Source organism: Capsaspora owczarzaki (genome assembly GCF_000151315.2).
Source record: "Capsaspora owczarzaki ATCC 30864 unplaced genomic scaffold supercont2.10, whole genome shotgun sequence".
Lineage (NCBI taxonomy): Eukaryota > Filasterea > Ministeriida > Capsasporidae > Capsaspora > Capsaspora owczarzaki.
This window is the reverse complement of record NW_011887301.1, coordinates 1,168,409-1,195,447: the sequence shown is the minus strand read 5'-3', so window position 1 is coordinate 1,195,447 and position 27,039 is coordinate 1,168,409. Positions and strand designations below refer to the sequence as shown.

General features: G+C 53.8%; 6 protein-coding genes across 6 annotated transcripts; 3 read left to right on the top strand and 3 right to left on the bottom strand.

Moving 5' to 3' along the window:
* Positions 1–578: 578 nt before the first annotated feature.
* CAOG_06164 (hypothetical protein) lies at positions 579–2,084 on the bottom strand. Its single transcript, XM_004345704.2, has one exon. It carries the CDS (start codon positions 1,959–1,961, stop codon positions 645–647), a length of 1,317 nt encoding a protein of 438 aa, XP_004345754.1. The 5' UTR covers positions 1,962–2,084; the 3' UTR covers positions 579–644.
* A 1,550-nt stretch (positions 2,085–3,634) lies between these two features.
* CAOG_06163 (protein-tyrosine-phosphatase) lies at positions 3,635–8,798 on the top strand (the record flags this gene model as incomplete). Its single annotated transcript, XM_004345703.2, has 2 exons — positions 3,635–5,630; positions 6,454–8,798. The coding sequence occupies 2 exons, from the start codon at positions 3,635–3,637 to the stop codon at positions 8,796–8,798; spliced, it is 4,341 nt and encodes a 1,446-aa protein (XP_004345753.2).
* Positions 8,799–9,115: 317 nt separating this feature from the next.
* CAOG_06162 (acetyltransferase) lies at positions 9,116–11,784 on the top strand. The gene has a single exon (XM_004345702.2). The coding sequence runs from the start codon at positions 9,125–9,127 to the stop codon at positions 11,561–11,563; it is 2,439 nt and encodes an 812-aa protein (XP_004345752.2). The 5' UTR covers positions 9,116–9,124; the 3' UTR covers positions 11,564–11,784.
* A 285-nt stretch (positions 11,785–12,069) lies between these two features.
* CAOG_06161 (hypothetical protein) lies at positions 12,070–16,557 on the top strand (the record flags this gene model as incomplete). The annotated part of the gene is made up of 10 exons (XM_004345701.2): positions 12,070–12,370; positions 12,781–12,806; positions 12,929–12,988; positions 13,113–13,575; positions 13,683–13,738; positions 13,873–14,181; positions 14,269–14,382; positions 14,451–14,737; positions 14,875–15,698; positions 15,892–16,557. 10 exons carry the CDS (start codon positions 12,070–12,072, stop codon positions 16,431–16,433), a joined length of 2,982 nt encoding a protein of 993 aa, XP_004345751.2. The 3' UTR covers positions 16,434–16,557.
* Positions 16,482–20,049, bottom strand: CAOG_06160 (neurotrophin receptor B xTrkB-beta). Its single transcript, XM_004345700.2, has 5 exons — positions 19,126–20,049; positions 17,380–18,302; positions 17,044–17,303; positions 16,883–16,958; positions 16,482–16,810 (listed from the first exon to the last, which is right to left on the bottom strand). The coding sequence occupies exons 1-5, from the start codon at positions 19,884–19,886 to the stop codon at positions 16,539–16,541; spliced, it is 2,292 nt and encodes a 763-aa protein (XP_004345750.1). The 5' UTR covers positions 19,887–20,049; the 3' UTR covers positions 16,482–16,538.
* A 377-nt stretch (positions 20,050–20,426) lies between these two features.
* On the bottom strand, positions 20,427–23,837 carry CAOG_06159 (transcription factor IIH subunit). The gene is made up of 3 exons (XM_004345699.2): positions 23,778–23,837; positions 21,465–23,548; positions 20,427–21,316 (listed from the first exon to the last, which is right to left on the bottom strand). Exons 1-3 carry the CDS (start codon positions 23,797–23,799, stop codon positions 20,543–20,545), a joined length of 2,880 nt encoding a protein of 959 aa, XP_004345749.2. The 5' UTR covers positions 23,800–23,837; the 3' UTR covers positions 20,427–20,542.
* Between the last annotated feature and the right edge of the window lie 3,202 nt (positions 23,838–27,039).

Below are 27,039 nucleotides of genomic sequence, written 5' to 3'. Positions count from 1 at the left end.
AATGACTCGTCCGACAACCACACTCGCCAGCGCACCCCACGCGTGGCACACAGCGAAACCCAGCAAGCAAATGCGATCATGAGAAGGGGGGAAGTCTCGTACGGCGACGATGAGGTCGGGCGGGCAGTTTGAGACACAACAAAACACACAAACAAAAAAACGAAAAAAAAAAAAAAAAAAAAAAAAAACAATCGGCACAACCGAGCAGTGTTGGGATCAGTCTCTGGCATCGCTTGTCTCTGCAATGCCGCATGAGGCTCTGCGTGTGGCTGTGCTGCGTTCCACTCTGGCACAAGGTGGGTCGCATTGCGGTTGTTGCCAATCCAGCAATCCGCTCGCAATGGGAACAGAGAGCCGACAGAACAAACAAAACCGACTTACACAACAAATAATAAAAACGGGTAAAAACGGTTGAACAACGAAAGGGGAAGTGGTTGTCTGGGGAGCACTACAGAAGCAACTTGCTTCCAGAGACGCAGCATAGGATAATATAATACGTGTACTTTAAACAATCAATCGAACAAAAGCGATGGCATGTACAAACAAAAAACAAAAGCAAAAGCAAAAGCAAAATCTCAACGCAATGCGTTTCCCTGTGGTTGTCAGCGAAACCAAGAGACTTTTCCCCCACCCGTAAATCACATTTACTTGGAACTTGCGGGAGCTGTCCAAGCAATACTGTCGCCTCCAACAAAGCCGCTGGAGGACTGGCTTTGCCGCATCGACATCGGAAGCTGCGGCTGCGTGCTGCCGCGACGCGACCTTCCATTGCTGGGTGTGCGACTGCTGGATTCGGAAACTTCCTCCTCGCCAATGGACTCCTCGAGACTTTCGGGGTCACGATTCTGGGGCGTGGCGCCGTCTGGGCCGGTTGTGCTGGCATGACCATGACCAGCAGAACCATGCGCACCCTGTGAACGCGTCACACGATAAAACCATAGCGTTGCGGCACTCACCAACAAGTGGAGAATGTCGAAAAGGTGGTAGAGGAGAAGCCCGCCAGCCGTTGGCAGCGGAATGACGTTTGGCGGTGTTGCGCTCCACTTGTTGGAAAGCCAGTTGAGAATGCTGTATCCCGTTATCGCGAGAGCCACAATGTCGAGAATGACAATCACAATGTTCATGCGCTGGATGCGGCGCACAGCAAGTCGCCTGCGCTTGCTGGCGATGCGCGAATAGTCGGCTCCGGTGTCCTGGTGACCATTGCCGGTGCCGGTGCCTGTGGCGGTGCCGCTCTTGCCGGTGGCGGTGCCGCTCTTGCCGGTGGCAGTCATCTCGGCGTCGGTCGACGCCGCATGATTGCCAGTCTGGGAGCCGACAGTTGAAATATCGCCGTATCGGCGCTGAGCCTCGACGAGCACGCGATGGATGATTGTCGCAAAGTAGATGCCACCTCCGGCCCAGACTGCAAACAGCACGAGGCTCAGGCCGTAGTGGGTCATCTTTCCAATCCAAATGGGATGAATGACAAACTCAATCAAGGTCGCGAACGGTTGCGACACCCATGCGAACACAACGCTGGCCACGTAGACGTGCCTGACAATCTTGGTCAGCTTTGACTGGGAACTCACGACAACGCGGCACACAAAGACAGCCCAAGAGTTGAGGACCATGAGCCAGCAATGGAGCGCCGCACTCGTTCCAAGGTCGTACAAGAGCATGGCAAACCAGAACGGGTAAACTTCGCGCCAGGCATTTCCATCGACTTGGCGAATGGCGCCGATGAAGCAGCAGAATGTTGCAATGTAGGTCAGTGCGTTTTCGAGTGCAAAGCAAAAGCCGTTTTTGCGGATGAGGCGGTACGAGCTGAACAGTCCGATCAAGGTCATGAGCACGAATGCTGTGGCAAGCGTGGCTTGCCAGGCGACATAGGCTCCTCCCAAGGAGTCGGCAAAGTTTTCAGTGCAGTTTGGCCCTGTCAACGGGAAGCTGCAGTTTTCGTTTGCAAAGCGAGTGGACATTTGTGCTTGTCAGAAGTCGAGTCGGCTTGTTGTTCTCAGACGGTCGTTGCTTGAGACTTGTGTAGTGCTGGTTTGTGAGCTTCCCCAGCGAGCTGGACAGCCGAAGAGTGTTGTTGTTGTTGTTGAGGATTCTGTTTGTTTGATCTCGTGTAAAAGCGTCGGGCGACTGAGACAAACAAAAAAGATCACCAATGAAACCAAGAACACAAGAAGGTGAGCGAATTTGACAGGTCCATCACTCAGCCGAGGCTGAGTTGAAGATCAATACAGCCAAGCACAGCAGCATCACCACAGTGGTCTGTCTGTGTCACACAGCAGCTGCCGACGCGTGGCACTCGTGTGGCGGTTTTTTTTTTCCTTTTTGTATTGCTGTAATTGGTATTTGTATTGTTGCTTTGTGTTATCTGCCGACTGTCATTTTTGCATTGATTTGATAAGCTCCTGTTTTCGTACGTCGCCGTCGCTTTCGCTTTTAAACCCATGCATCCCACGCAAATGACAAGGCTTCATCTCTCCTTCTCTCCTTCTTCAGGCTGCTTCGTCTCGCAGTGTGCTCGAAGAGATGGTGGGGAAAAGGCGCGATGAGCAACAAAGCAACATGTCTCAACAAATTAAGAAAAATCACCGACGATAAGAAACCACTAGAACGGAAACAAAGAGGGGTTTGCCTTTGCACTGTGCTCGGAAGTGGAATGTTACCATCAGCAACATCAGCACGAAGCAGTAGCATCAATCAAAGCGCACCAACAACCAACAGTAAAGGCAAGCAAGAGAGCGAGGGACACGTGGATTGTTCTGGGTTCGAGGCGCGATTGAGCACAAACCACGCGTCGGCCGACAATCCCACCATCAACCGCAACCCCACGCCTGGCACAAGGACACCAACAAAGGCAAGCAAGCTCATTAAAAAAGCAAGTCTCGCATCGTGATGATGAGAGCGCGGACAGGTCATGGAGACAACGGCGGGTTTGTGGTCAAGAACGACAAAAACTGAACAAAAGAAGAAACAAAAAAAACCTCAGTCGGGTGATAACTGACCACAGTTGGATCACTCTCTGCATCCCTGCAGTGCTGTTAACGCTCTGTATATGGATGTACTGTGTTCCGTTTAGACGCAAGCGGGGACACATCGCGGTTGTGCGAATCCAGCGCAAAGTACTCACAAAAAAAAAAAAAAAAAAAAAAAAAAAAAAAACTTACAGAATCCGCTCGAACGAATGAAAAAAATCCAAAAAAAAAAACAAAAAAAAAATCAAAGCAAAACGCAAGAAAGGACTGAACAAGATAATAACGGCAAGAACCGCAAAATCAAAGAAAATTCGAATGTTAAAGAACTGAAACTTGCCAGTCGGGTGAGTGCAGCGCACGGCGTTGGTGGAGAAGAGAGCCACACCAAAATGCTTATCAACGCCTTCCAAACCCCCATCATTCAGCGCCAGTTGTTTTCGACAGCCTTCGATGGATGAGTCATCCCTTAGCTGTGCGAACGGTTGGGGATTTTGGCGTTGTTCTTCCTCGAATGGGCAAGTTTGTTTGCTCAGTTTATATTTCCTTGTTTGTCTTGTATTGCACTTTTTCCGTCGTTGGATTGTTCCACCCTTTTTTTTTCCGTCTCTCCAAACCCCAAACCAACTTCTGCCTCCCCTCTCCCTCCCCACCGCCGCGTCCTCGACATGCCTCAGTTCGAGTCTGCCCGTCAGGCAGTCGAAAGCGTGATTGCGTTTAGCATTGCCTGCTCAGATGCAGAATTCGGGCAAAATCGCTGTGGCGTTGATTTCAAGTCCACGACGGAGCCCTTCTGCTTCCCACCCTCCACGTCGCCCGATCGTCAGCCTTTGTGTTTCTCAAATGTACGAAAGGGTCGATCCTGCTCCTTGTCTTGTCAGTCAGCTCGAGAGCACCAGCTGCCGCCGCAAGGTGTGGCGACTTGTGCTGGTTGCGCAACTTCAACGCTGCCAAGTTCAACGCCGACTTGGGAGCTCCCCACAGCGCCACCGCCAGTACCCATTCCCGCTCCTGATACACATGACCAGTTCCATCATCATTATCATCATCAGCATCAGCATCATCATCGTCTCTACCATCATGCCTTGTCGCCCATGAGTGCAGCACCTCACGGTGGCGTGTACGCTTCCCCTCAGCCATCACGCTTGCTCGCATCGGCGATCGGCCGAAGGTGGGCCGCGCGCGCGCAATTCCACCAGTCCCTGTCCAGCGATGACATTGACTGGCTGCTGCCTGAAAGCCTGCATCGCTCGCGCCTCGAACATGCCAAGCACGTGCGGTGTGCGGCGAGCACACTTTCGTCGCCCGCAACGCGTTCTGATAACTTGCCCTCGCCGCTGCGAATGCCCTCTCTTCACAAGAGCTTGATCTCTGCTCACGCCGCGACCATGACCGTGAGCAACTCTGAGTGCTGCAACTCGCATGCCTGCTCGCTCGTGTGCAACCAGAGCCGCACCAATCAGCCGCCGTTCTTGGGTTTGTGCCCGGCTTGCGGCGCTCCGCCAGGCGCTTTGTTCTCTGACACTGGTCCCACCGCTAAAACTCTGGACGTGCTGCACATGCACAGCCCGCAGCAACTGCACCTCGGCGGGCTGCCTCCTTCCATTCATGGTGTGACCACCGAGGCCGATTCGCCATCAATGTTCGCCCTGGTCACCGACAGCGTCGCGACGTCGCTGTCTCCGTGCTGTGCGACTGCCCGCGACAATCCTTTTGTCTTGCGAGACAAGAGGGATGTGCACGCCACATGCGACGCCAGTAGCTACAGCCGCGCGCAGCCAGAGGATCTGGAAGCAGACCACGCCCAGCACGAGCAGAAGGCGGTGGTGGCGAAACGCAAACTTTCCCTCCTTCGGCCCGCAACTCCCCCACGTCGCATCACAACCCCGCTCGAGCTCCCGCCAGCCGCACTGCCAATGACCGAAGAAAAAGAAGACGGAGATCCTGGCTCGATGGCCGCTTTGTGCGACGACGGAAGCGGCCAGCCTCAGATACGTCACGCGCAGGGTGACACATTGGCGAAAAATACCTTCGCCCTCTCCTCGCGCTGCGCTGCTGGCAAAGAGTTGTCCACCTCCGCATCGGCCTTGCCTATACTCAACTCCACATTCCAGCGGGCCTTGTCGCCATGTGCCAACCCGTCGTCCTCCTCGTCGTTGACCGCAGAACCTCCGGTACCGGCTCGAAATGACGACAACACCAACGCGCTCAGCAATTTGCCAGGATTGCGACATGAGGCGAATGTTTCCGGGCGTTCCGAATTGGAAGATTCACACAGTTTACTTGCTCCAGTTTCAAATTGTCGACCACAACATTCAAAGGCGACAACGGATTCAACCATCGAGCAGCGACCCATTGAGCCGACCCTCCTGACCGAACGTACAGCATCTTGCACCCCACAGCCACTTGGGCCAACCCGATCTACTGAGGCGTTGAGACGCGCGGATCTTGAGAGCTCCATTGGAACGTTGCGTCCAAATTCTCCCGCTTCGTCCACAACAACAGCTGCGTTCGTCCCAAGAGGCGCTGCACCCGACTGCGTTTCAGAGGATACTTTGTGCCATAACACTTTCGCTTTTGGTGCACCAGCAGAGTCGAGGCCTCCGTCGCACCCGCAAGTCACCACGTTCAGGGAAATGACTCTGCTTGAGGCACGTCCGTTCGGTATGACCTCAGCAGCAGTTTTATTGCATTTGGCTTTTCTCTCATTCAGCACTACCTCCCACTTTGCTCATTTTTTGTCATGGGTTGGGGCGTTATTGAGTCGAGTTGCGCCAAACAAGCAGGCAGTCTGCCTGTCCGCGCGTTTTCTTTTATTCTCGCGTCGTTCGCTCTTTGTTTACTCTTCGTTCCATCATCGAGCGGTTTCATGGTTTTTGAGGTTTTGAGATTCTTTTTTTTTTCGATGCGTTTTGCGTTCTTACACTTGGCGTTCTTTTTACTTGGCTGCTTTTTTCGTCATTTTGGTGGCTTCTGCTGTGACTTTCGATGCGCATTCGCTTTTGGTCGCTGCTCTCATTGCTTTGGTGCCTCGACTGTTTCTTTGGTCATTGTTTCGTGTTCTTTTCAGAACGAGGAGGCGAGGCGAGTAGGGAGAAAGCCATTCCTTTTTTTTTTTTTGTTGCTTCGATTGTTGTGGTGGTTTTTTTTTTTTTTTTTGTTTTTTTTTTTTTTTTTTTTTTGAATTCGCTTTCGTTACCTCTTCTCCCTCCGCCGCAGTACTCTCCTTCCTTCCTTCGTTCCCCAAAATCACTCGCTTGTGTTTCTCGACCGCCGGCATTGTCCCCGCCTCCTCGTCGAGTACAACTTACAAGTACGACGCTGTGCGGTTTTTTTTTTTTCACTGTGTGGGGCGAAAACCAAAGGACTCGCCCCTTCTTCGCCCCTCCTCTCGCACTCGCCCTTCGCTCACTCACTCACTCGCCTTGCTCAATCTCACGGCTCCTTCATCCCAAAACCCCGGCATCGTCCGTGACCCCTGTCGCAGGCCAATCGAGCTCCGACTCGCCCCCGTTCATGCAGGACTGGCCGGCGCCACCATCGAACTCGCTCGCCGGTAATTTGAACGCAAACGTCGCAACGTCCACCCACCTCGCGGTTTCGCCTCTTCCTAGCGTACCGCGCGCCTCTCCCGTCAAGTTTGAGCTTTGGCGACCACGGTCACCCCGACCTCGCGCAGCCACAGTGTCTCATCCGCCCGCACTCATCGGGTCTTTGCGTCGAGCTCGCTCAGCGACAACGACGTCGACTCCGAGTATGACCGCTTCGACTACCACCACCACCACCACCGCCGCTGCTGCTGCTGCCGCTGGCCTTCCAACTTTGACATCTCCAAGCTCTATCAGCATGCCAACCAGTTTTGTTTACGCTGCCGATGCGCGACGCGTGATTGACTATCGTCACCCAAGTCGATCTGGCGTTTCTCCTCTCCATTCCATTCCAGACATGTGCGACGACCAGGCTACGCTTTCCACCAAGCCAGACGCCGCCGATTCAGGAGATGCGTCAGACGCGTCCCGCCCGTCTACCCACCAATCGGCTGAAACGGATGATTTCCACGGCTCAAGGCGGACTTCAACGCTGGTACGCCAGGACGCCTATCATCTCAACCCAGCGCCGCCGTCAACGTCCTGGAAATGTCCTGTCGCGCAACAACAACTACGGAGCGAACCAAGTCCCGCATGCCACCTCTTTCCAGGGCGAAGCGCAGCTGTGACACCCGTTTCTGGGAACTGCACTCGACAACTCTCGCCAGTCCCAGCCAGCGGCCCCGCATCTCCGAACAATCCAGACGACGCCAACCCACCCCTCCCATCACTGGCGAATGTCACCAGTCACCATCGGTTTGCTACTCTGACGCGGGCAGCCACAGAGTCACCTCCCGCATCGTCCCCGCTCGTCACACCAACAGGTTCACCAGCACCTATTCCGGGTGGCCGACAGGCCTCGCTCCCGACAGAAATGTCTACCTCTCTCCAGAATGACCCTACGGCGTGCAGTCGGCTGTTGGCGTCTCGTCGCTGCAAAAAGCCACTGCGTCCATTGTCGATCGCGACCATTTCCGCGTTCTGTACCAAATCGAACGGAATGGATGAGAACGACGTGGTTGCGCAGCCACGGTTGCGCATCAATGTGGGTACAGAAAACACAAAGCGAACATCCACCCGAGCTTCTGGCGGTGGTGGTGCTGCTTCGCCCACGACTGGAAACAGCTCGACAAGCAGCACGCTCCACGCCATTTCTGCGCCGTGCATCCCCGCCGAAGACGACTGTCCGCCCCAGTTTATGACAACCCAACCATCGCAAATCCTTCCGTTGCTCTACTTGGGCAACCAGTACAATGGCACCGACCTGCAAGTGTTGAACAAGTTCCACTTCAAGTTTGTGCTGAACGTGGCGCGTGAGTGTCCGTTCCTGCCCGAGCAGCAAGCCACCATGTCCGACGTGCGCTGCAAAAAGTGCGACTTGGCCGACTCGTTCAACGAGAATATAAGCAAGGTGTTTGAAACGGCTTTTGCTTTTATCGACGAAGCCATTCAAGCCAAGCAGCGCGTGCTCGTGCATTGTCTCGCGGGCATTTCGCGCTCTGCCACCATCACCATTGCGTACATGATGCGTACTTACCGCATGCGACTGCACGATGCCTATGCCTTTGTCAAGCAACGAAGGCCCATGATCTCGCCCAACATTAACTTTATGGGCCAGCTGGTCGAGTACGAGCGCATCTTGTTTGGTGATTACGAGTACTCGCCTGGCATGGCGGGCAGTGGCTCGCCAGGGGCGGATCGCGAACGTGCGGTCGATCGCAGTGCACGTTTGCATGCTGCTTCGTCGTTGCTGTCCGGCAGTGGTGGCGGCGGCCCGCGGACTGCCATGTTCCTCACTTCGCCACCTGCGGCGCAGTTTGGCGCGTCCCAGCCGCCAGTGCACCCCAACCCACTCCGCATTCAATCGCCACTTTCGAGAATGCAACCGCCGACGTCGGCGGTTGGTGCTTCTTCGCCCACCACGACCTCCCAACCTCTCTTTTCGAGCCTTCTGTCCGCGTTGAAGAGCGGTGGAGTCGGCAGCAGTGGCGGAGGCGGCAACTCGGGTACGGCTGCCGCTCCAGCCCTCAGCCCATCGCACTCGATGCGCTCTTCGTCTGCCAATCTGCTCCGGACCTTCTCCCGCGACTTTGCGGTTGCCTCGGGGCGAGGGGATGGCGAACAGCAACAGTACTGGATGCCACTACTCAGTTCCAGCAGCAACACGCCAGTCGCTCCGGCGTCATCGTCCAACAACGTGCGTTCGACGCCCACTCCGCCCTCTGGCACCCCAGTTCAAGCCTAGCCCTACTTAGGCTTGTTTTTATACCTTTATCCTTTTGATGGGATGATGATGTGAGGTTTCGGCCATCTGCAGTTGCCTTCCAACCCTCACCTGAATCTCCAACTGTTGTACATAGCCCCCGACTTGTAATTCTTTGCATTATGGCTTCTTATTCATGATCCTTTGGAAAATTGTACAATAAATCGATCAGCTGCACTCTCGAGCATTGAACAAGTCTCTTTTCTTTTTTTTTTTTTTTTTTTTTCTTTTTTTCGTGTCGCGACACTCTTTTTTTTTTTTTTTTTTTTTTTTGTTATTTTTTTTTTTTTCACTGACAAGTTCGACCAATGCCACGAGCGAGCGTCAAACGAGCGGCCACCGAGCCTGCGCAGGACGACAGTGTGGCCTCTACGTCCACGATTGCAACGTCGAGCCCAGCGCCCGCATCGACGCGGCGCGGCGGCAGAACGGCAGCCCAACCAGCAGCGTCGCCTGTTGAGGGTTCGCGCCGCCGAGTCCGCATCGCCACTGCCGCCGACGATGATACTGCCGTTACTACTACTACTACTACTACTACTACTACTACTACTACTACTACTGCTGCTGTTGCTACTACTACTACGACTGGTGCTGGTGCTGCTGCGGGAGGTCGCCGTGCTGGCAGAGCGTCCACCAGCGCAAAACAAAAACAAGAACAAAACAACAAAACGCACGAGGTTGCCGCTCTGGCTGCTGCGGCTGCGTTGGCTGCAGACGCCCGGGCCGCGGACCTCGAGGACGACGAGAGCGAGGAGGAGGACGACCAAGACCACTCTACGTCCATGCAGCTGCTGCTCCCGGCGAGCGCCGCCGCGGCTGGAGCCAAGCGCACACGCGTGTGGTCGTCGCGCCCGTCGCTGGGTTTGCCTTCGCCCGCGATCGCTTCCGTGCATCTGGCCGCCATGGCCGTCTCGCCATCATCGCCGCAAACCAGGTTTAGTGGTGTGTCGGCCACCCGCGACGCGTCGCGCACCGAGTCCACGGTCGACTCGCCCGGAGTTGCACTCATGTCCAGCGATCTGCAACCCCATGTTCCCGTCGCCGTTGCGGGTGCGCGAGGTCGTAAAGCACTGACAAATGGCGGCTCTGGCGCATCGTCGTCGTCTTCCCCTGCCCCTTCGATGGGCTTCCCGAGCTCGTTGGAAATTGCGCCTGGTCGTGTTCTGCGTGCCCGCGCGCGTGAGAAGGGCGACTCGGGCTTCTCGCCGGTGCAGCAGCGCACTTCCGGAAAGCCGCACGCCACCTTCCCGTCTGGATCGCTCTCTGCAAACAACCCGGCGCTGGCACAATTGCCGCCCGGCCACTGCCAGCTGAAGGATTTGAAGGTTCGCGTCATGTCGCTCCGCGATGTCGCGACCGTCTACCACATTGGTCTCAAGCTCTTCACTAAGTCGATGCCAAACATGTACCGTATCTGGACCGAGTTCTCCGTCCTCGAAGCCATCTCCACCAGCTCGCAGTTTTGCTATGTGGTCGAGGCCGTGGTCGTTCCGTTGGCAGAAGCGCCGACGACTTTGTCTGCTTCTTCTTCTTCTGCTGCTGCTGCTGCTGCCGCTGCTGCTCAAGGAAGGAGTCGACGTGGCGCAGCGACAAGCACCGTTGCTTCACCGGCTGCGGCTGTTGCATCCGAGGCCGAGTCCAACGACCTGGCGCTCAAACCCTCGGTGATTGGCTTCCTCATGGCCAATTGCGTCGTCAAGCCGTCCACCGGCAAGCTCGGCTATGTTGAATGGGTTGGTGTCGAGACGCCCTGCCAGCGCCAGGGTGTCGCCACCGCCATGTTCAAGTTCTTCCAGCGGCTCGCCGAGCAGGAGCAAGTTTCGGCCTTGCTCGCAGACACCCAGGCCAACAACCTCCCGGCCATTGCCTTCATGGCCAAGATGGGCCTGAACAAGATTTGCCCGCACGTCTACCTGACCAGCAAGCTCATCATTAACGACGCTGCCAACCCTTCAAGTAGTGTGGCAGCATTGGATGCGCCTGCAACGTCCGCAGCAGGTGCAACGGCTGGGCGTGCCGAGGAACGCGGCAACTACTTTACCCACCATGTCCCGCACAGCTTTGCTACTGGCACAACCACGATCGACCGCGAATGCCGTCGCATTTCAGAGGACGGCGTGGTCAACTACACCTACTCGTGCCCGGTTCGTGCGCCGACACCGACACCTGCAGATGCCACCCCCGCCGAGCCTACCGCCCGCCAAAGTCGCCGTGCCGCTACAGCGGATGCTGCGGATGCACTGAAGAAGCGCCGTGGGCCCGAGCGTTGGCAAATCAATGTCCGCAACATGGAAATCAACGACCTGTATCCCGTCTTTTTGCTCGGCGAGCGCGTCTTCACTGAAAATTACTCCAATCTGTACAACTTTTGGGAGGAGTCGACCGTGCTCGAGCTCTTTGGCAGTGATAGCGAGTATTGCTTTGTTGCGACCATTCACGACGAAATTGTCGGCTTTTGCATTGGCACGGTCATTGAAAAGCCGCACTCGAGCTGGAAGTATGGCTACCTCATCTGGCTCGGCGTGCATCCAGGCTACCAAGGCACGGGCGTTGCCACCCAGCTGTTTGCCGTGTTTTGCGACGCAATGGCTCGCGAGAAGGCTCGGATGCTCATGATTGATACCCAGGCCGACAACAAGCCTGCGCTTCGCTTCTTTGCCCGCATGGGCTTTGGCCGTCCTGAAGAGCACTTGTATCTGTCGACGCCGTCCGACTGGAGCAAGTCGTACGCATCGAACGCTCAGTAAACGAACACAAAACAAATAGGTTTTTTTGTTCGAGTTGCTTTGTGTGTCCATTCCTATCCTCCATTCTTTTTTTTCTCTCTGCTCTGCTCTGTGATTCGGTCGTCTGAGTCACGAACGTTTTGTCTTGAGTTTCGTTTCTGCTCTTCTTCGCTTTGTTGGTTGTTTGGCTCGTGCGTTTGTATGGATGTGTTGTTTTTTTCGAGTTTTCAATGCGATTCCCCTTTGGTCGCTTCCAAGGGTTTTTGTTTGTTTCCATTTCATGTGACGCTGTAGGAATTGACATTCAGAATGTTGGGAGGTGTCCATGCTGCTCTCTTGCTGCAATGCTGCAGCGAATCGCCATCACCTCCAATTGGTCACAAATTTTCCCCCTCAACGCCCCACATCCAGCCTGGCCGCCGTCCGCTCCGCGCTTTCAATCGCATTAACCACGATACTCTGTGTCGTTCCCCTTTTTTGTGTTTCATTCGAGTTCATTCGTGTTTTTGTTTCTTTTTCGTTGGAGAATGACTGCAAAATTGAGGCCGTTTCGACTCATTCTGGCGTTGGCGGTCGTCGTCGTCGTTGCTGCTGCTGCTGCTGCTGCTGCTGCTGCTGCTGCTGCTGCTGCTGCTGCTGCTGCTGCTGTGGAGCCCCAGCCTGCACCCGCTGCACCCAGGCACCCATTCACTGCTCGCGCTGGCTTCAACGCGCAGGCGACTGCGGACGCTGCCGCTCGGCCGCGCTCAAACAGCAGGCTGATTTACGTGCCCGACTTGGCCGTTCCGCACCGCCACACTGTTGCCCGCGCCGCCACCCCGTCCGCAGGTAGACGGCGTCGACATGAGCATTGTGTTGTCGAGTATCAGAGCGAGTGGCTGTGAATGGAGCCCTTCCAAGCCCAAAAAACAAAAACGCCACGGCCAAAAGCAAGCCAAAGCCAATGACGCGCTTCTCATTTTTACTACGAATGCGAATGCGAATGCTGATGCTAATGCAAAGCCCAGTCGATTGCTCTGTGAGCTTGGGGTGGAGGGCAAGTTGGATAGTTGGAAATGGGGAGCAGCAACGTGTCGAATGTTTGCCCTGGACGAGTGGTTTGAGCAGATTCTGAGCGTGTCGGCAGTTGAGCTTTTTACCACAAATGGGAACATGTCTGAGCTTTGTGGATGACTTGCATTTAACTTCTCCCATTCCCCCTCCCCCTCCCCCCGCCTCCTCTTGTTTTTGTTGCACAGATCGCCCACCGCAAACCCAGCGAAATGTGGCAACATCTCGACGTGCAAGCGATACCCCGAACGCAGCAAATGCAAGTCGTTGGTTTCTTGTTGCGTTTTTGTGGGGGGTATGTGATCTGACCTTTCTTCACGCTTGTCGTCCGCTCAGGTTCTGTTCCACGATATCGGCACGTATGCCAACGTTGACTGGCTTGGAGATGGCAGCGATGTACGTTTTGTTGACAACTCCAAAGCATTTGGCTTGGAAAAAAGGGAGAAATGGTTTTTGCCTCACTCACTCAACTCGCTCCCCGCCCCCCCCCACCACCACCACCTGTACATCCATGCATCAGGTCGTCCTTGCACTCTTCATGGACACTCTGCTGCCCGGCACGGGTTTTGCCTCCCGGTACTGGCGTTCGGACGACTATGGACACACGTTCACAAACATGGCGTCTGCCCTGCCTGCTGACGCCGTCGTGTACGACTGGCATTTCGACAACTTTTTCACGAGCCGTTTCCATCTTACGGACGCGAAAAAGAATGTCACATACGTCACTATCGATGGTGGTGCGAGCTACACTGCGCGAAACACGCCCTTCTACCCGTCCGCCTTCCTCTTCCATCCCTCTGATCCCAACACGTTGATGGCCATCAACTCGCGCGTCTCAAACGTCAACCTGGCATTTGGCGATCTCTGGATTTCGACCAACAACGGAGGCTCGTGGACCATGATTCTCAAGCAAGTCGAGCAGTTTGCCTTTGGCGATGTGACGTATGGCGATGCCGAGGGTACCATCTATGCCCAGACCCGTGGTATGTATTGTAGTTTCTGATATTTCTCGAGCGTCGTGGCAAGTTGCAACTATTGATTTTTTGGTTTGTTTGTTTTGTTTTTTTTTTTTTTTCCGACAGATGGTCAGCTGTCCGTCTCAAACGATCTTGGAGCAACTTTTCAGACCTTGATGACTGGACTTTCGTACTTCCAACTTGACGGCGAGTACATGTTTGCCATTGTACGCAGCGAAACGCGGTTTTTTTTTTTGTTTTTTTGTTTTTTGTGCCTCTGTTTTTTGTTTCATTTTGCGCTCATCATTCCTGCTCTGTTTGTAGACCGATGCGCAAGACCTGTACGTGTCCCTCAATCGCTCCACATTGACCAAGGCGACATTCCCTGTGGCTGGCACGGCCGAAGGTGTCTTTGTTCTGGACTCGTTCGAGCAGCAAGTCTTTGTCGCCCACGCGTCCTACTTTGGCGATACCAATCGTCGAGACTTGTACATTTCTGGCCGTCAAGGCCTCTCCTACGTTGCTTCGCTCGAGGACATTGTCTACCTGCCGAGCAAGAACAGTCGTGGAGTGATTGATTTCACTCCCGTGAATAGCATGCGGGGTGTTTACATTGCCAATCATTTGGTCACGGTTAGGCAAAGTTTTTGTGTGGATGGGGAAAAGGGAGCAGGAAGTTTGTACTGACTGATTGGGCTCACGGCAACTCTTTGTCAACAGTTTGGAACCGATACGTTGGTTCGCTCGGTCATTACCTACGACAAGGGCGGCAACTGGCATGCAATTACTCCTCCGGCGGAAGACGTCGATGGCGATCCGTTTTCATGCATTGCTGTAAGTCACGGGTGACTCTTTCCAACAGCTCTGCAGCTCATTTCTTTCGCTTCTCTCCCTTTCTCCAGGCCAATTGCTCGCTGCACCTCCACAGCGATTTGACCGCTGCCCTGCCTTTCATTCGTGCCACGCCAATTTACTCGTCGGCGTCGGCCATTGGCCTGATTGTTGCATCCGGCGTCGTGGGCGCCGACCTGGATTACTACAGCGACGAGGTGCCGCAAGATGTGTTTGTCAGTCGTGATGCAGGCGCCAACTGGAAGCACGTGCTGCGCGGCTCGCACATGTTTGCCACGGCCGATCATGGCGGTCTCATTGTGGCGATCGAACGGGACATTAACACGAATATTCTCTCGTACGTATCTTTCCCAAAACAACAACAAAAACAAAAAACAAACAATGCCAAGATATGCCACTGGCACCGTTCCCATTGTTCACCCTTTATTTACTCGTGTTTTTTGTTCGGACTTTGTTTCGATAATCCCGTGTTAGCTTTTCGTACAACGAGGGTCGGACGTGGCAACAATTCCAGTTTTTCGAGGACAAGATTCGCATCGCTGGCCTGCTGACCGAGCCCGGCGAAACCTCGGTCGTGTTTTCCGTTTATGGTTATGACGAGTACGTGTATGAGTGGATTGCCATCCAGGTGGACTTTTCGACTGTGCTTGGCGAGCCGTGCACTGAGAGCGACTACGAGTTTTGGGCGCCGCTCGATCCGTCGAGCGACATGCCGTGCATCCTGGGTCGTTCGCGCGTCTACGAACGTCGCAAGCTGTCTGCGCGCTGCATCAATGGAAGGGACCACGAAGCTGTTGTGCAGGATAGCAACTGCCAATGCTCGCGCGAGGATTTTGAATGCGACTTTGGCTACTACCAGCCCGACATTTCGAGCGCGTGTGTGCTGGAGCCCGGCAGCATTCCGGCCAGTATCCCGTCGCCATGCCCGGGTGGCACCACGTATCCAAAGTCACAGGGCTACCGCAAGATTGCTGGCGATAGTTGCGTTGGCGGCGACGAATCGTTGGCGCCCGTTGCAACCCCGTGTCCCAAGTCGCCCATCCTGGGTCTGACCCTCTCGGCCACAGTCACCAGCGCCATTCCGGTGTCCACCACCGTCATCTTCCGTGCCGCTGTTCAAGAGGGATCGCTGGAGAACGCACAGTACATCTGGAACTTTGGTGATGACACGGCGACCGTCGGCACCAGCTTCCCGAATGTCACTCACATTTTTGCCGCCGGTGGTCTGTTCTCGGTCTCGGTCACTGTGAAGAATGGTATCAGTGAGTCTTCCGCCTCCATGACCATTGAGGTTCAAGGTGAGTATTCTGTTTGTTGAGTCAAAGAGCTAGAGCACCCCGTTTCTTGTTGTTATGGTTGTTGTCGTACCACAAACTGGCTGACTCTGCCATCTGAAAAGAGCGAGAGCACCCCGTTTCTTGTTCTTGTGGTTGTTGTTGTCGTACCACAAACTGGCTGACTCTTCCATCCGCCCCTTCGCTCTCTTTCCAGACAACCTGGCCGTCGCCGGGTTTGACTTCCCTCCCACCGTCTATGTGGACCAGAAGACGACGTTTGCCGTGCGCATGCAGCCGAATCTGTACTTTGGCGCATCCACGTACCTGTGGAGCTTTGGTCCGGAAAATGTCGTCATCAATGGCTCTAGCAGTATCGTCCACACGTTTAAAAAGAAGGGCACGTACACTGTCGCGCTGTCCATTCACAACAAGGTCGACAATCACGCCGAATCGTTCACCGTTGAGGTGGTCCAGGGCGACGACTCTGGCTCGTCCTTCCCGATTGCTGCGGTGGCTGTGCCTGCGGTGTTGGTGGTGATTGCCCTCGGCGCTGTAGTCTATCACTACCGACGCAAGTACTCTGAACTCAACGTGCGCTACTCGTCGCTGGCCGCTGAGATTGCTCCCGAAGATGCCAACCCCGATTCGCCGTCGCCCATCTCTGCTGTCGGCATGCGCCCAGCGGCTCACTTTTCGAATCAAAAGGCGCATCTGCGTCTGCATGAGGATGACGATACTGATGATGTCGTGGTGTAGTTGGTGTCGTGCTTTGTGTGTGTTTGGAACCAAAAATCGTGACAGATGCATTCTTTCTATTTCAGTTGCAAGACATGACAATGGCAAAAAAATGTGCATGAATTATCACTTCGTGTTGCGCGCAGTACTCCAAACCACCATAGCCCCCAAATCGCGAACTGTGCCGCTTGGCGAACGGCCCTGCTGAAGTAAAAGCACGCAGTCGGCAAACGAAGGGCGGGCAGAGGGTTCCCATTCCCAGGTCGTCAACATCAGCGAGTAGAGATGCGCAGGACAGTCCCGAGGTTGCGGCAAACGATCGCCGCGCTCCAGACCCACAAGGTACTGCTCCCGCTCGACATTCGCCCAGGGTGCTTGGCCCATTGTAAAGAGCTCCCCTGATTCAAAACGCAAGCGTGAGCAACGTCGCGGAATTCAACCTTTGCTCGACAAGTGCAGATCCAACTTACAAAGCACAACGCCATACGAAAATACATCCGATTGGCTCGAGAACTTGCGATAGTTGAGTGTTTCGGGCGCCATCCACTACGATGCACCAGACTGTAAATACAAGGCTACAAGAAACGACAAACCATCGACCCAAAGCGTCCTCGGCAATCAATCGACTTACGCGAATCGGCAACTTCTGCTTCGACTGCAACTTGTAATAGTCCTTGTCATTCAGCTCCCTGGATAAGCCAAAGTCGGCAATCTTGGCGACCAGATGCTCGCCAACAAGGATGTTCCGTGCGGCCAAATCACGATGAAGCACGCGCGATTGCTCCAAGTACGCCATGCCTTCAGCAACACCGGTGGCCACATGCACATACTCGTCTGGCGACCAGACGACACCACTCTTTGCCGATTTCCGAAGCAGGTTGCGGAGATCACCTGTCGAGTTTTCATGAAAGTGAACACCAATGAAAATCCGCTTCACCAGCTGGGACTACGATTGTCAAGAACTTACCATACGGCACATACTCCAGAACGAGCATTTGCGGTTGACCTCGTCCGGCTGGGAGCACCGCGAGGACATTGACAATGTTGGTGCGGTTCAGCCTGCGCAAGAGCTCGGCCTCGTGCACAAAGTCTTGCTCCGCTCGAACGTTCGCATCCAATTGCAGAGTCTTGACTGCGACATCGACCGTCTGCGCGCCAGGGGCAAACAGGTGGCGATGCTGGGGAGCAATGAGGGCAATGGACACGTTCGCGGAAAACACTTCTCCAAAGGCGCCTCGTCCGAGCAGCTTGCGCTCGCCAGTGGCTATCTGCGATGACAGCATTGCAGATGTTGAGACCACTGCAAGGCTGTATTCAGTTGACGGCGTGGAATACGGCAATCCTCCGACCGCTGCATACTCGGGATCGCTGGGGTTTGGCATGAGCGGCAGTGCGTAGTCAGCTGGGGTGGAGTAGGCTGTCGAGGCAGGATAAGAGCTCTTTTGCTTGGTTTGAACAGCAACATCGTAGACTGGATCGTGGCCCGGAGCAAAGTTCGGGTTGGTCATTTCGATAGTAGCGGAAGTGCTTTCCATCTTGTGGTTGCCGTGGCTTCGCTTCCTTCGACGCAGAAGTACAACCGCGACCACGATCGCAATCAGAACGACGACGCCTGCTGCTGCGGCGCCAGCAGCTGCGGCAACAGGGCTGCTGCCACCATCGCTTTGAGCGCCAGAAGAGCCATCATCGCATGAGCTGGTGGAGTTGGAGGCTTTGTAGCCAGATGGGCACGCAGCAACGCAAGAATGAGACGGCTTCAAAGCAAAAGTGCCGCTTGGGCAACGAGTCACGCAAGACCGAGTCGAGTTGTCGGCATAGCCGACAGTGCAAGTGTTGACGCAAGACCAGGTGGCATTGTGCGCAAACCCGACGGAGCAGGTCGAGGCGCAACTGTGTGTAGATGAATCGGCCCACGAGTTGGCTGGGCAATTCGCAACACATTGTCGAGTGCTGTCATCTTTGAAGCGTCCACCAGAGCAGCTCGCCGCGCACGATGGCGGAGTAGCAAGAGAATTTGCGTACGTCGGCGACAGACATGACACAACGCATGATCCGCTGGTAGGATCTGCAAAGAGGCTCCCATCACATTCCGCCACACACGTCCAAGTTGAATTCTGCCTGAAAAGTCCCGAGGAACAGCTCGAAGCACAGGTGCCAGTCGGAGAGTCCGCCCAAGAGTTGGCTGGGCAATTCGCAACACATTGTCGAGTGCTGTCATCTTTGAAGCGTCCACCAGTGCAGCTCGCCGAGCACGACGGCGGAGTCCGCAGACCGTCGCCATAAGTCCCAGCAGGACAAGTCTGGACACAAACCTTGCTGATTGGCTCGGCATAGTACCCGCCTGTGCAAGTTGAAACGCAAACACGAGGCGAACTCAAGGGGTTTCCGTACGTTCCATCGGGGCATGGAGTGACGCAGGTTCGAGAAGCATCACCGAAATAGTTGGGTGCAGGGCAGCTTTCAACGCAAAGGCGGCTTACTGGGTCGGCAAAGTTTGAAGTACACGACGCAACACAAATCGAGCCTTAAAGGTACCAAGTGCCTGGACACTCTGAGTCGCACATGCGCGTGTCGTCATGCGGATAAGTGCCTCCTGGTGACACATGTGCGGTTGGTGGCATCGCCATAGAAGGGACTGGTACACGAAGTGCAAATGCGGTTGCTCGTGGGAGTACAATCCTGCGATTGAAAGGAGCTAGCAGAGCATGCGGACGTGCAAGAAGTGCAGGCAGTTGCAGACGACGAATCATGGTCCCATGTTTCAGTGCCGCAAGTGGTGCACGTCGTGCCGGCTGCGGGCGCATAGTTTCCAGGAGGGCAAGTAATCGCCGCGGTGGCAGAGTTGGAATCGTGATCAAACGAGCCCGCAGGAACGTTAAAGTTGGTGCAGGGTCCAGCCTTGGCTCCGGTTGAGGTGTCCGTGCCCGCGCCGCAGGCAACACAGGCTGTCTCAACCAACGAATCGTGATCCGTCATGCCAGCAGGACACAGGAAATTAAACACGACATTCCCGTTGGCTAGTCCTGGGGAGGCTGGATTGGTTCGATCGGAAGCGTACCTGCACAAGTGCAAGTAGTAGATTGTGCTCGCATTGATTGAGAGTGACAAGGTTGATTGGAGGCCGCAGCTGTCGTCGGCTATCTGGTTGAGAATAGTGCCGAAATTGTTGACACAAGAGCCACTCGAAAGAAACATCATCGTATCGTCAGACACCAAGCCGCAGGTGGTCATGTTGATGGTTCCTGCAGTTAGTGGAGTATATTGCCAAGTCAAGCATTTTGCGCCGCCAATGTTGCTCCCGCCTTGAGGTCTTTCGTACGGCGCGTTGTACAGGCCAATGGATCCGGTATACGGGCGTGCCGCACCACTCGACCCGGTGAACGCAGGCGCGTTCGAACACGAAGCCGATTGTGCGTCGGCGAAATGAGCGACGCAGAGCACAACGAGAAGGATTGCCAGCCGCGACCGTGCCATCTTGTTGGGCCCTTGCTGCGGGATTGAACTTCAAATACGAGTAGGAGAGGGCAGCGCGAGTGATGAGCAGCACAGGAGAGCGAAGGTGAGGGGGTAGTAGTGTGTTGGAATTGAAGCGGGTTTCAAAATAAAATAAAAAACAAAACAACAATTTTAAAAAACAATGCTAAAAAAAACTGAACTGTTCAGTTGAGTTGACGACACTCGAAATTCTTCGACAAAAGAGAGAAACAACAACAAACCTACATTTACTTGATATCACTGGAGTGCTGAGGAAGGGACGAGGAGGTCGAGAAAGGGGGAGAGGAACAGAAGGCGCGGCTTTTGCTCATTAAAACCTCCAGAGTCTCTCTCACAATGCTGCGAACAGCAGCCGGGCTGGAGCGTAGCGGTTTTTTTTTTTTCGTTTCGTTTGAGTCAATGTGTGAGGGGAGTTGGCGAGATGGTTGTTTGTGTGGAACTTGTGTTCTCCAAACAAAAACAAGGTCGCTTCAGTCTCGACGTTGCCCATTCGCTCTCGCCAAGTGGCAAGGCAAGTGGTATTTCATTGTAACTCTCTATTTATTTGGATGACGGGCCATCCTTGCGTGTTTCAACAATTGCAAGCGGATTGCAAGCGGCAAATCACACCACCTTTTTTTGTTTCTCTCTCTGTTTTAGCGACGACTGTACTTTCTGAGAATTTCTTGGCGAAGATCGAGGCGTGGCTTCTTCTTGGCGACAGAAGTCTCCATGTAGGCCATACCGTCAGCACCCGAAAGCGACTGCATGCTGCCAATCCGCCGCGTTGCTGCTTTGCGTGACTTCTTGCCAGACGCCCCGGCAGCACTGCGCGCTTCTCCGCCCGTCAGCAAATCATCACCGCCAAGCTTCTCGTCCTCGGCGTCCGCGTCGTTGGCCTGGATGACGGTCGTGAGCAAATCCAGCTGGTCGGTCTTGCTGCGGTAGGCGAGATCGGGAATGTCCTCCATGCCCTCCAGTTTCGTAATGACTTTGAACGTGTAGCCCTGGTCCACCAAGAACTGCTGGCGCTTTCCAGAGTAGTACATTTCCGACGTGTCTTGCGAGACCAACGAGTAAAAGAAGGCATTGTACTCCTCCGCGAGCGAGCCCTTCTTGGCACGCAAAATGCGGCCGAGACGCTGGGCCTCCTGTCGACGCGAGCCGTAGTGTGCCGAAATTTGAATCAGGACATTCGCCTCTGGTAGATCGAACGAGTTGTCGCCGACCTTTGAGATAAAGATGGTGCTCAGACCGGCATTGTGTTGGAAGTGCTGCAGGACGCGCATGCGCTCCGTCTGGCCCGTCTGACCATAAATGAATGGCTTGCCCATCTTGGTCGCGTACACCTTGAGAGCAAACACGTTATCACTAAACACGATGATTTTATCACCGCGCTTTTCGTGGTAGCGAATGAGGAATTGGCACGTCTGATGGAGGAGCAGGAGGAGGAGGCGGGGGAGGCGGGGGGGGAGGAATTGTGAAAAAGCAAGAAAACAAAAAACAAATCAACAACAAAGCTGACGACCATCATCCTTTAGTTTTTGTTTTTTCTTCCCCCTCTCCAACCGACCCTACCTGAAACTTTAACGGATTCATGCACTCGAGAAGCTGCCGCTTGCGCGTTCGCGTCTCAAGATACACCTTGTAAAACTCTGGCGACATGGGGCACCAGACCTCGGCGCAAGAAACGCGCGCGATAAAGCCACGCTTTTGCAAATCCATCCAATTCGCCTCGTACAGCTTGGGGCCAATGAGAAAGTTGAGATCCGTAATCTTGTCGTCCTCGCGAACGAGCGTGGCCGTGAGGCCGAGCTTGCAGTGCGCCGACACGGTCATGAGAACCTTGCGGAACATGTCTGCAGGCACGACGTGCACCTCATCCAAGACCACCAAACCCCACTCGGTGTTTTGCATGAACTGCATGATGACTTCCGACTCGGCTGAGCGTTTGCCCGAGAAGGCCACCATCGAATAGGTGCTAATGACAATGCCGCAGTCCTGGGGCGGGTCTTTCGAGTCGGACGTGAAGCGCGCAATCCGGTCGGGATGGATGGTCGACCACATTTGATACTGTCGCGCCCATTGCTCGACAGCAACGCCAGAGGTACACAGCACAAGCGTGCGCTTTTTCACAGTGCAAGTGGCAGTCACGCCGACCAGCGTTTTGCCGGCGCCGCACGGCAAGACAATCACGCCCGATCGCGCTCGTCCGTTGCCAAACATCTTGTTGAGGCTCTTTTCTTGGTACGGACGGAGAGTCGCAATCGGCTTGAGGTCGAGGTCCAGGTTCGGATTGACCGTGTCGTTTCGAAAGTCGTACTCTTCAAGGAGTGGGTAATCGAGTGCGCCAATGCACCGCTTTTTGACTGTTTCGACCATGGTTTTGATAATTTCCACAGACATGACCTTTTTGGGGCCTCCCACTGGAAGCGCGACCGCGTCTGCAAAGCCATCCGCGTCGTTCTCGTTCTCGTTCTCGGTGGCAGCAGCGTCGTCGAAAGTGATGCCATTGCTGTCGTGGCTGCCAGCGTCCATCGCGGCTTCTTGCTGCTGCTGTTGTTGTTGTTGTTGTTGTTGTTGCTGTTGTTGTTGTTGCGGTGTGCCCTCACCACTGTCGCCGCTGCTGCTTTGCTTGACGGTTGGATGGCCATCTGCGCGAGTATCCATGGAGTTGGGATTGCGATTCGGCAGCGACGACGACGAAGGGACTGGCCCGCGCCCGCCGACCGCGGTCGATTCCAGCAAGAGTCGCACCTCGGCGAGCTCTTCGCTTTCGTGCTCGACCACCTCCTCACGGAGCTCGGCTTCGTCTTCCGCGCGATTCATCTGCTCGAGAAAAGAGCCGGCTGAGGCGTTCGGCGCGGCGGAGGATGAGCCTGCCGCCCGTGCGCCGCCATTCGCCTCGTCGGGGGCGGCCATCGCTGCGAACGAGATGCCCTCGGTGGGCGCATCAGAGATGGAGAATCCAGACGAGAAGCTGTCGGTCGGCATGCGTGCCTGAGCAATGACCTCGTCGTCCATAATCTTCTCGAGTGCCTGCGGGTAAGAGCTCTCGATAAAATACTTGTTGTGCTTGAGCACCAGCTTGACCTTGCCGTACGAGATGGTGCAGTCGCGAATAAAGTCGCAAATCTCTGCGGGAATGGCATTCTTGGACAGACGGCCAAGCACGTCGATAATGTTCTCCGTCTCCAGCCCAACCGAGACCGCGGCATACAGCGAGTACGGCGTGAGGCGGTACTCGTGGATGAGGTGCGGTCTGCACACTGGCTCGGAGATGGCAATGAGAAAGTCTGTGGCCAGCTTGTAGATTGGCGAAAACGTCTCCAAAAACAAGTGGCCGTCCGGCGAAACCCACAGCGGCCGCGACATGTGATCCGGCTTGAGTGGCAGGGTTCCAAAGTCGTGTGCGATGGTCAGCCCGCCCGTGCCATGCATGTCTGGCTTGTCGTGCAGCAGCTCGTCGTTGGCGCCGTCGTCGACCTCTGCTGCGTCCAGCTTGCGCGCGGCTCTCGGCAGCGCACCGCCATCGTCGTCGTCGTCATCATCATCGTCGTCGTTCTCGTTGTCATCATCGTCGTGGTCGTCGTCGTCGTCGTCGTCCTCGTCGTCGTCCGAGTGCTCTACCTTGTACGTTTCGCGCTCGTCTTCATCGTCCTCTGCTCAGCGTCGAGCATCCGTTCCAAAGCGCACAGACACGCACCACACAGACACAGAATCAAAGTAAGCATTGGTGGTGCATGGGTCCAGAAAGGACGGATCGACAGCGCACGTCGTTCTCTGCACGTTCATGGCAGGAAGTTTACTGCAACGGTCCAATGCAATGGCAGGCTCCATTGGATTCGATCTCTTCTAGTTGAGTAAAAGGTTCAAACGAGGTTGTTTTACCTGCCCTTCGCTTGCGACCCATTGTTACAAAGTGTGTCAGTCGGAAAAAAAAAAAAAAAAAAAAAAACGAGTGGACTGAACTCCAATTGGAGGAGACTTGGAACAAGCTTCTCAGATGAGGTCTTGCTCGATTCTGAAAGGTGGTTGGAATGATCAAGAATAGGGTAGAAGTGTTATCGAGTTGAAGCGAAGGCGAACGGAGATGAAAAAGTTGTACGTGCGAATGCTGCACTTTGTGCCTTGTTGTGTGCTTCAGCCAAGCTGGTCACCGCCACGAACTCTTGTGCGATGAGAAATGTTCTAGCCAGTGGACAGGTGCAAAAACGAGTCTTCTTACTCGGGGCAGCAAAGGGCGTTTTCAAGTCATTCAGCGACAACTTTCGAATTGATTGGACATTTCCGAGTCCTCTTGCAATCTCCAGCTCCCCTGAGACTTGAAGAGATGTTGCTCTGAAGAATAGGCATCAAATCGAAGTCGGGGAGGGAAGTCAATGTCAGATGAAGCTGCTGCAGCGCGGAATTGTTTGTCAGACCCCAAAACAAACGAAACTTGTCAAAAAAATCCTTCTCCGTCGCGATTCCAACCTCACGATACTTCCACGTCCTTTCGAAGCACAACATTGTGAGCTATGAAGCAGATGCTGGTGTTGTGAATGTGGTGGATGTGCTGTTGTTGTGTGATTTGTTTGTTGTCGTCGTGACTTGAATCATGTGGTTTGGCGTGACTTTGTGCCATTTGTCTCTGCTCTGGTTGCTTCAAGTCGACTGGCATTGATGTCTTGCAGCTGACACGGTCTGACTCGAGGGCCTTTCAGGTGTGGCACTCAAGAAGGGAAAAGGGCTACCATTTTTGTTGTTGATCCACCTCCTTCCACGCCCTGATCCCACAAGCGTGCACTTCCTCGCCCCTCGCGATGGATCTTCAAACGACCAGCAAACTCAACGGCACACATCGACGTGGCCAGCCTCACGAAACCGTGGGAGTCGTGAGGGGCCACCCAAACTCCAACAAAACTAACAAAGTCAAAGTCCAAAAACAAGTTGACAGGTTTTCACGCTTTCCCTCATGTTCATCCCTTTTGGTCTCTCCCCTTCCTTCCCAGCCTGTCGTTCTCTCTCCCTTCCACATTTCCTCCCTCGTCCATTTTTTTCTTGCGCTTCGTTTCTGACAATCTCACCATCGCTTCATCTTGTCCAACCATCCAAATCCAGCCAAAGCTCACTCGAAAGCGTTTTTTTCCCAATCCGCAAACTCCGACTTTTTTTCTTCTTTTTTTTTTTTCTTTCTTTTTTCTTTTTTTTTTTTCTTTTTTTCCCCTCTCTTTTCCCTCTTCTTTTTTCTCCTTCCGTTAGATTTCTGTTGCAAAAGGTAACACTGCAAGCCTCAGATGTGCATGTCCGATCCCCAGCACAGCACGACCTACTCGAGAGACAAGCACCCAGACAAGCCAGGACAAAGCCAAGAGAGAAGAAACGACAAGAAAAAGAAAAGAAAAAAAATCGACTTTTTTTTTTCTGTGGTTTTTGATTTTTTTTTTTCTTCTTCCTGCTCGTCTCGCTTGTTTCCTCCGCTCTTGAGGTGGCTTGGTTTGATGCTGGGGTGTTGTTATGATCCATCCAAGTCGTTCCATAGTCAAGGACGCGGGAGTGCCATCCCCCCCCCTCCCTTCGGAGCGTCTTGTTGGGCGGGGTGAGCTTTGGGGCTGTGGTTGATCTCTCCCACGCTGAAATCCAAGCTGGCTTTTTTTTTTCTTCTTCTTCTTCTTCTTTCTCTCTTCTCGTCGCCCTCGTTCTCCTGCTGCCGCTCAGTGGCCAGGATCCGCAGCGTCCTTTTTCCCCATTGACGACAGAGCAGTGTCGCCCGAGACGTTCTTTTCGGAAGCGAAGCCAGCCAGCACCTCCATCCAAGTGCCGAAAAAAGCTTTTTTTTTCCTTTTTTTTCCACTTTTTTTCTTTTTTAAGGTTTGAGGGTTTCCTGTCACGTTGATCCGTGGCCGATGGCGATGGATCGCACTTCCAGCCGCAAGCAGTTCATGTCAGCAATGTATTTCTGAAGACGCGGTGGCGGCAGAACGCGCCGTGCTCGCTCTGCGCTGCAACTCATGGTGTCGGCCGAGGCGCTTTTTTCGGTTTTTTTTTCTTTCGTTTTCTTTTTTCGTTTTTTTTTTTTTTGTTCCGTCCGTGCTCAATCATCCACATAGCACAGTCGCACAAGCCATCAAGGGCAATCGCTAGATGTGTTTGTGTTGTGTTCTTGTGAACAAGTGAGGCAGAGGGCGATCCCTCAGTCAAACGAAAACCCTTTTTTCCTTTTTTCCTTTTTTTCCTTTTTTTTCCTTTTTTTTTCCTTTTTTTTTCCTTTTTTTTCCTTTTTTTTTTCTTTTTTTTTCCTTTTTTTTTCCTTTTTTTTCCTTTTTTTCCTTTTTTTTTTTTTTCGGTTGGTGGTGCCCCGGGTCTCCAATGTTATCCCGCCTTTTTTTTTTTTTTTTTTTTTTTTTTTTTTTTTTTTCCCTGTTTCTTTCGCTTTTTGTCACGGCTCGGTTTTTTTTTTTTTTTTTTTTCCATCCTTTGCTCGTTCTCTCTTCATTTTTCTCTCTCTTTCTCTTTCACTTTTTTTTATTTATCTCATTGATTATCGTTTGATAGGAATCAGGTATCTCCTTTTTTTTTTTTTATTTCTTTTTTTCTTTTTTAAAAATTCTGATCTGCAACATGTGTTACACGATGACGCTCCGTTCCTTTCTGTCTCTTTTCGCTCTCTCTTTCGCCCTGTTCCCCCCTTCCCCACTTCCACCCAAAATTCAATCACTCTGGCGTTCAACAGCAGAACGCGCCTCCCCCCCCCCTTTTGACATCCATCGCACCACCGCCCGGTCTCTCGCATTGTTTACACTTTTTAAGTCTGCGATGATCGATTATCACAAATTCGCCACCCTTCATAAATCTACTTCACATCATCCTCGACATCCTCCTCATTGTCCTCATCCGACACTTGCGTTGTGTGTGTGTGTGTTTGTGTTTGCTTTGCTCGACTTTCCCGACTTGGCTTGACCTTTTTTACGTCGCTTTCTTCTGCACTGACACTCATTTTTGCTCACTTTTTCGTTTGCGTTTCTCCTTATGTTGCCTTCCCTCCTACAGTTCGAGTAGACTCTGGTCCTCGCTTTTTCTTCATACTGACACTTCTTGCGTTTTTTACAACAAAAAAATCTCCACCCTCCCCCACCCTCACGCCCTTCGCTCTTCCCTTTCTTTCGACAAC

What these genes read in the sequence shown, in the direction of transcription:
- CAOG_06159 (XM_004345699.2), bottom strand. Translation starts at nt 23,799, where the DNA reads ATGGGTCGCAAGCGAAGGGCAG. An exon ending in GGGTCGCAAGCGAAGGGCAG is followed by an intron (nt 23,549 to 23,777) that starts GTAAAACAACCT and finishes GACGCTGAGCAG; the next exon opens with AGGACGATGAAGACGAGCGC. An exon ending in TGAATCCGTTAAAGTTTCAG is followed by an intron (nt 21,317 to 21,464) that starts GTAGGGTCGGTT and finishes CTCCTCCATCAG; the next exon opens with ACGTGCCAATTCCTCATTCG.
- CAOG_06162 (XM_004345702.2), top strand. Translation starts at nt 9,125, where the DNA reads ATGCCACGAGCGAGCGTCAAACGAGCGGCCACCGAGCCTGCGCAGGAC.
- CAOG_06160 (XM_004345700.2), bottom strand. Translation starts at nt 19,886, where the DNA reads ATGGCACGGTCGCGGCTGGCAATCCTTCTCGTTGTGCTCTGCGTCGCT. An exon ending in TCTGGAGTATGTGCCGTATG is followed by an intron (nt 17,304 to 17,379) that starts GTAAGTTCTTGA and finishes AAAACTCGACAG; the next exon opens with GTGATCTCCGCAACCTGCTT. An exon ending in AGCAGAAGTTGCCGATTCGC is followed by an intron (nt 16,959 to 17,043) that starts GTAAGTCGATTG and finishes GGTGCATCGTAG; the next exon opens with TGGATGGCGCCCGAAACACT.
- CAOG_06164 (XM_004345704.2), bottom strand. Translation starts at nt 1,961, where the DNA reads ATGTCCACTCGCTTTGCAAACGAAAACTGCAGCTTCCCGTTGACAGGG.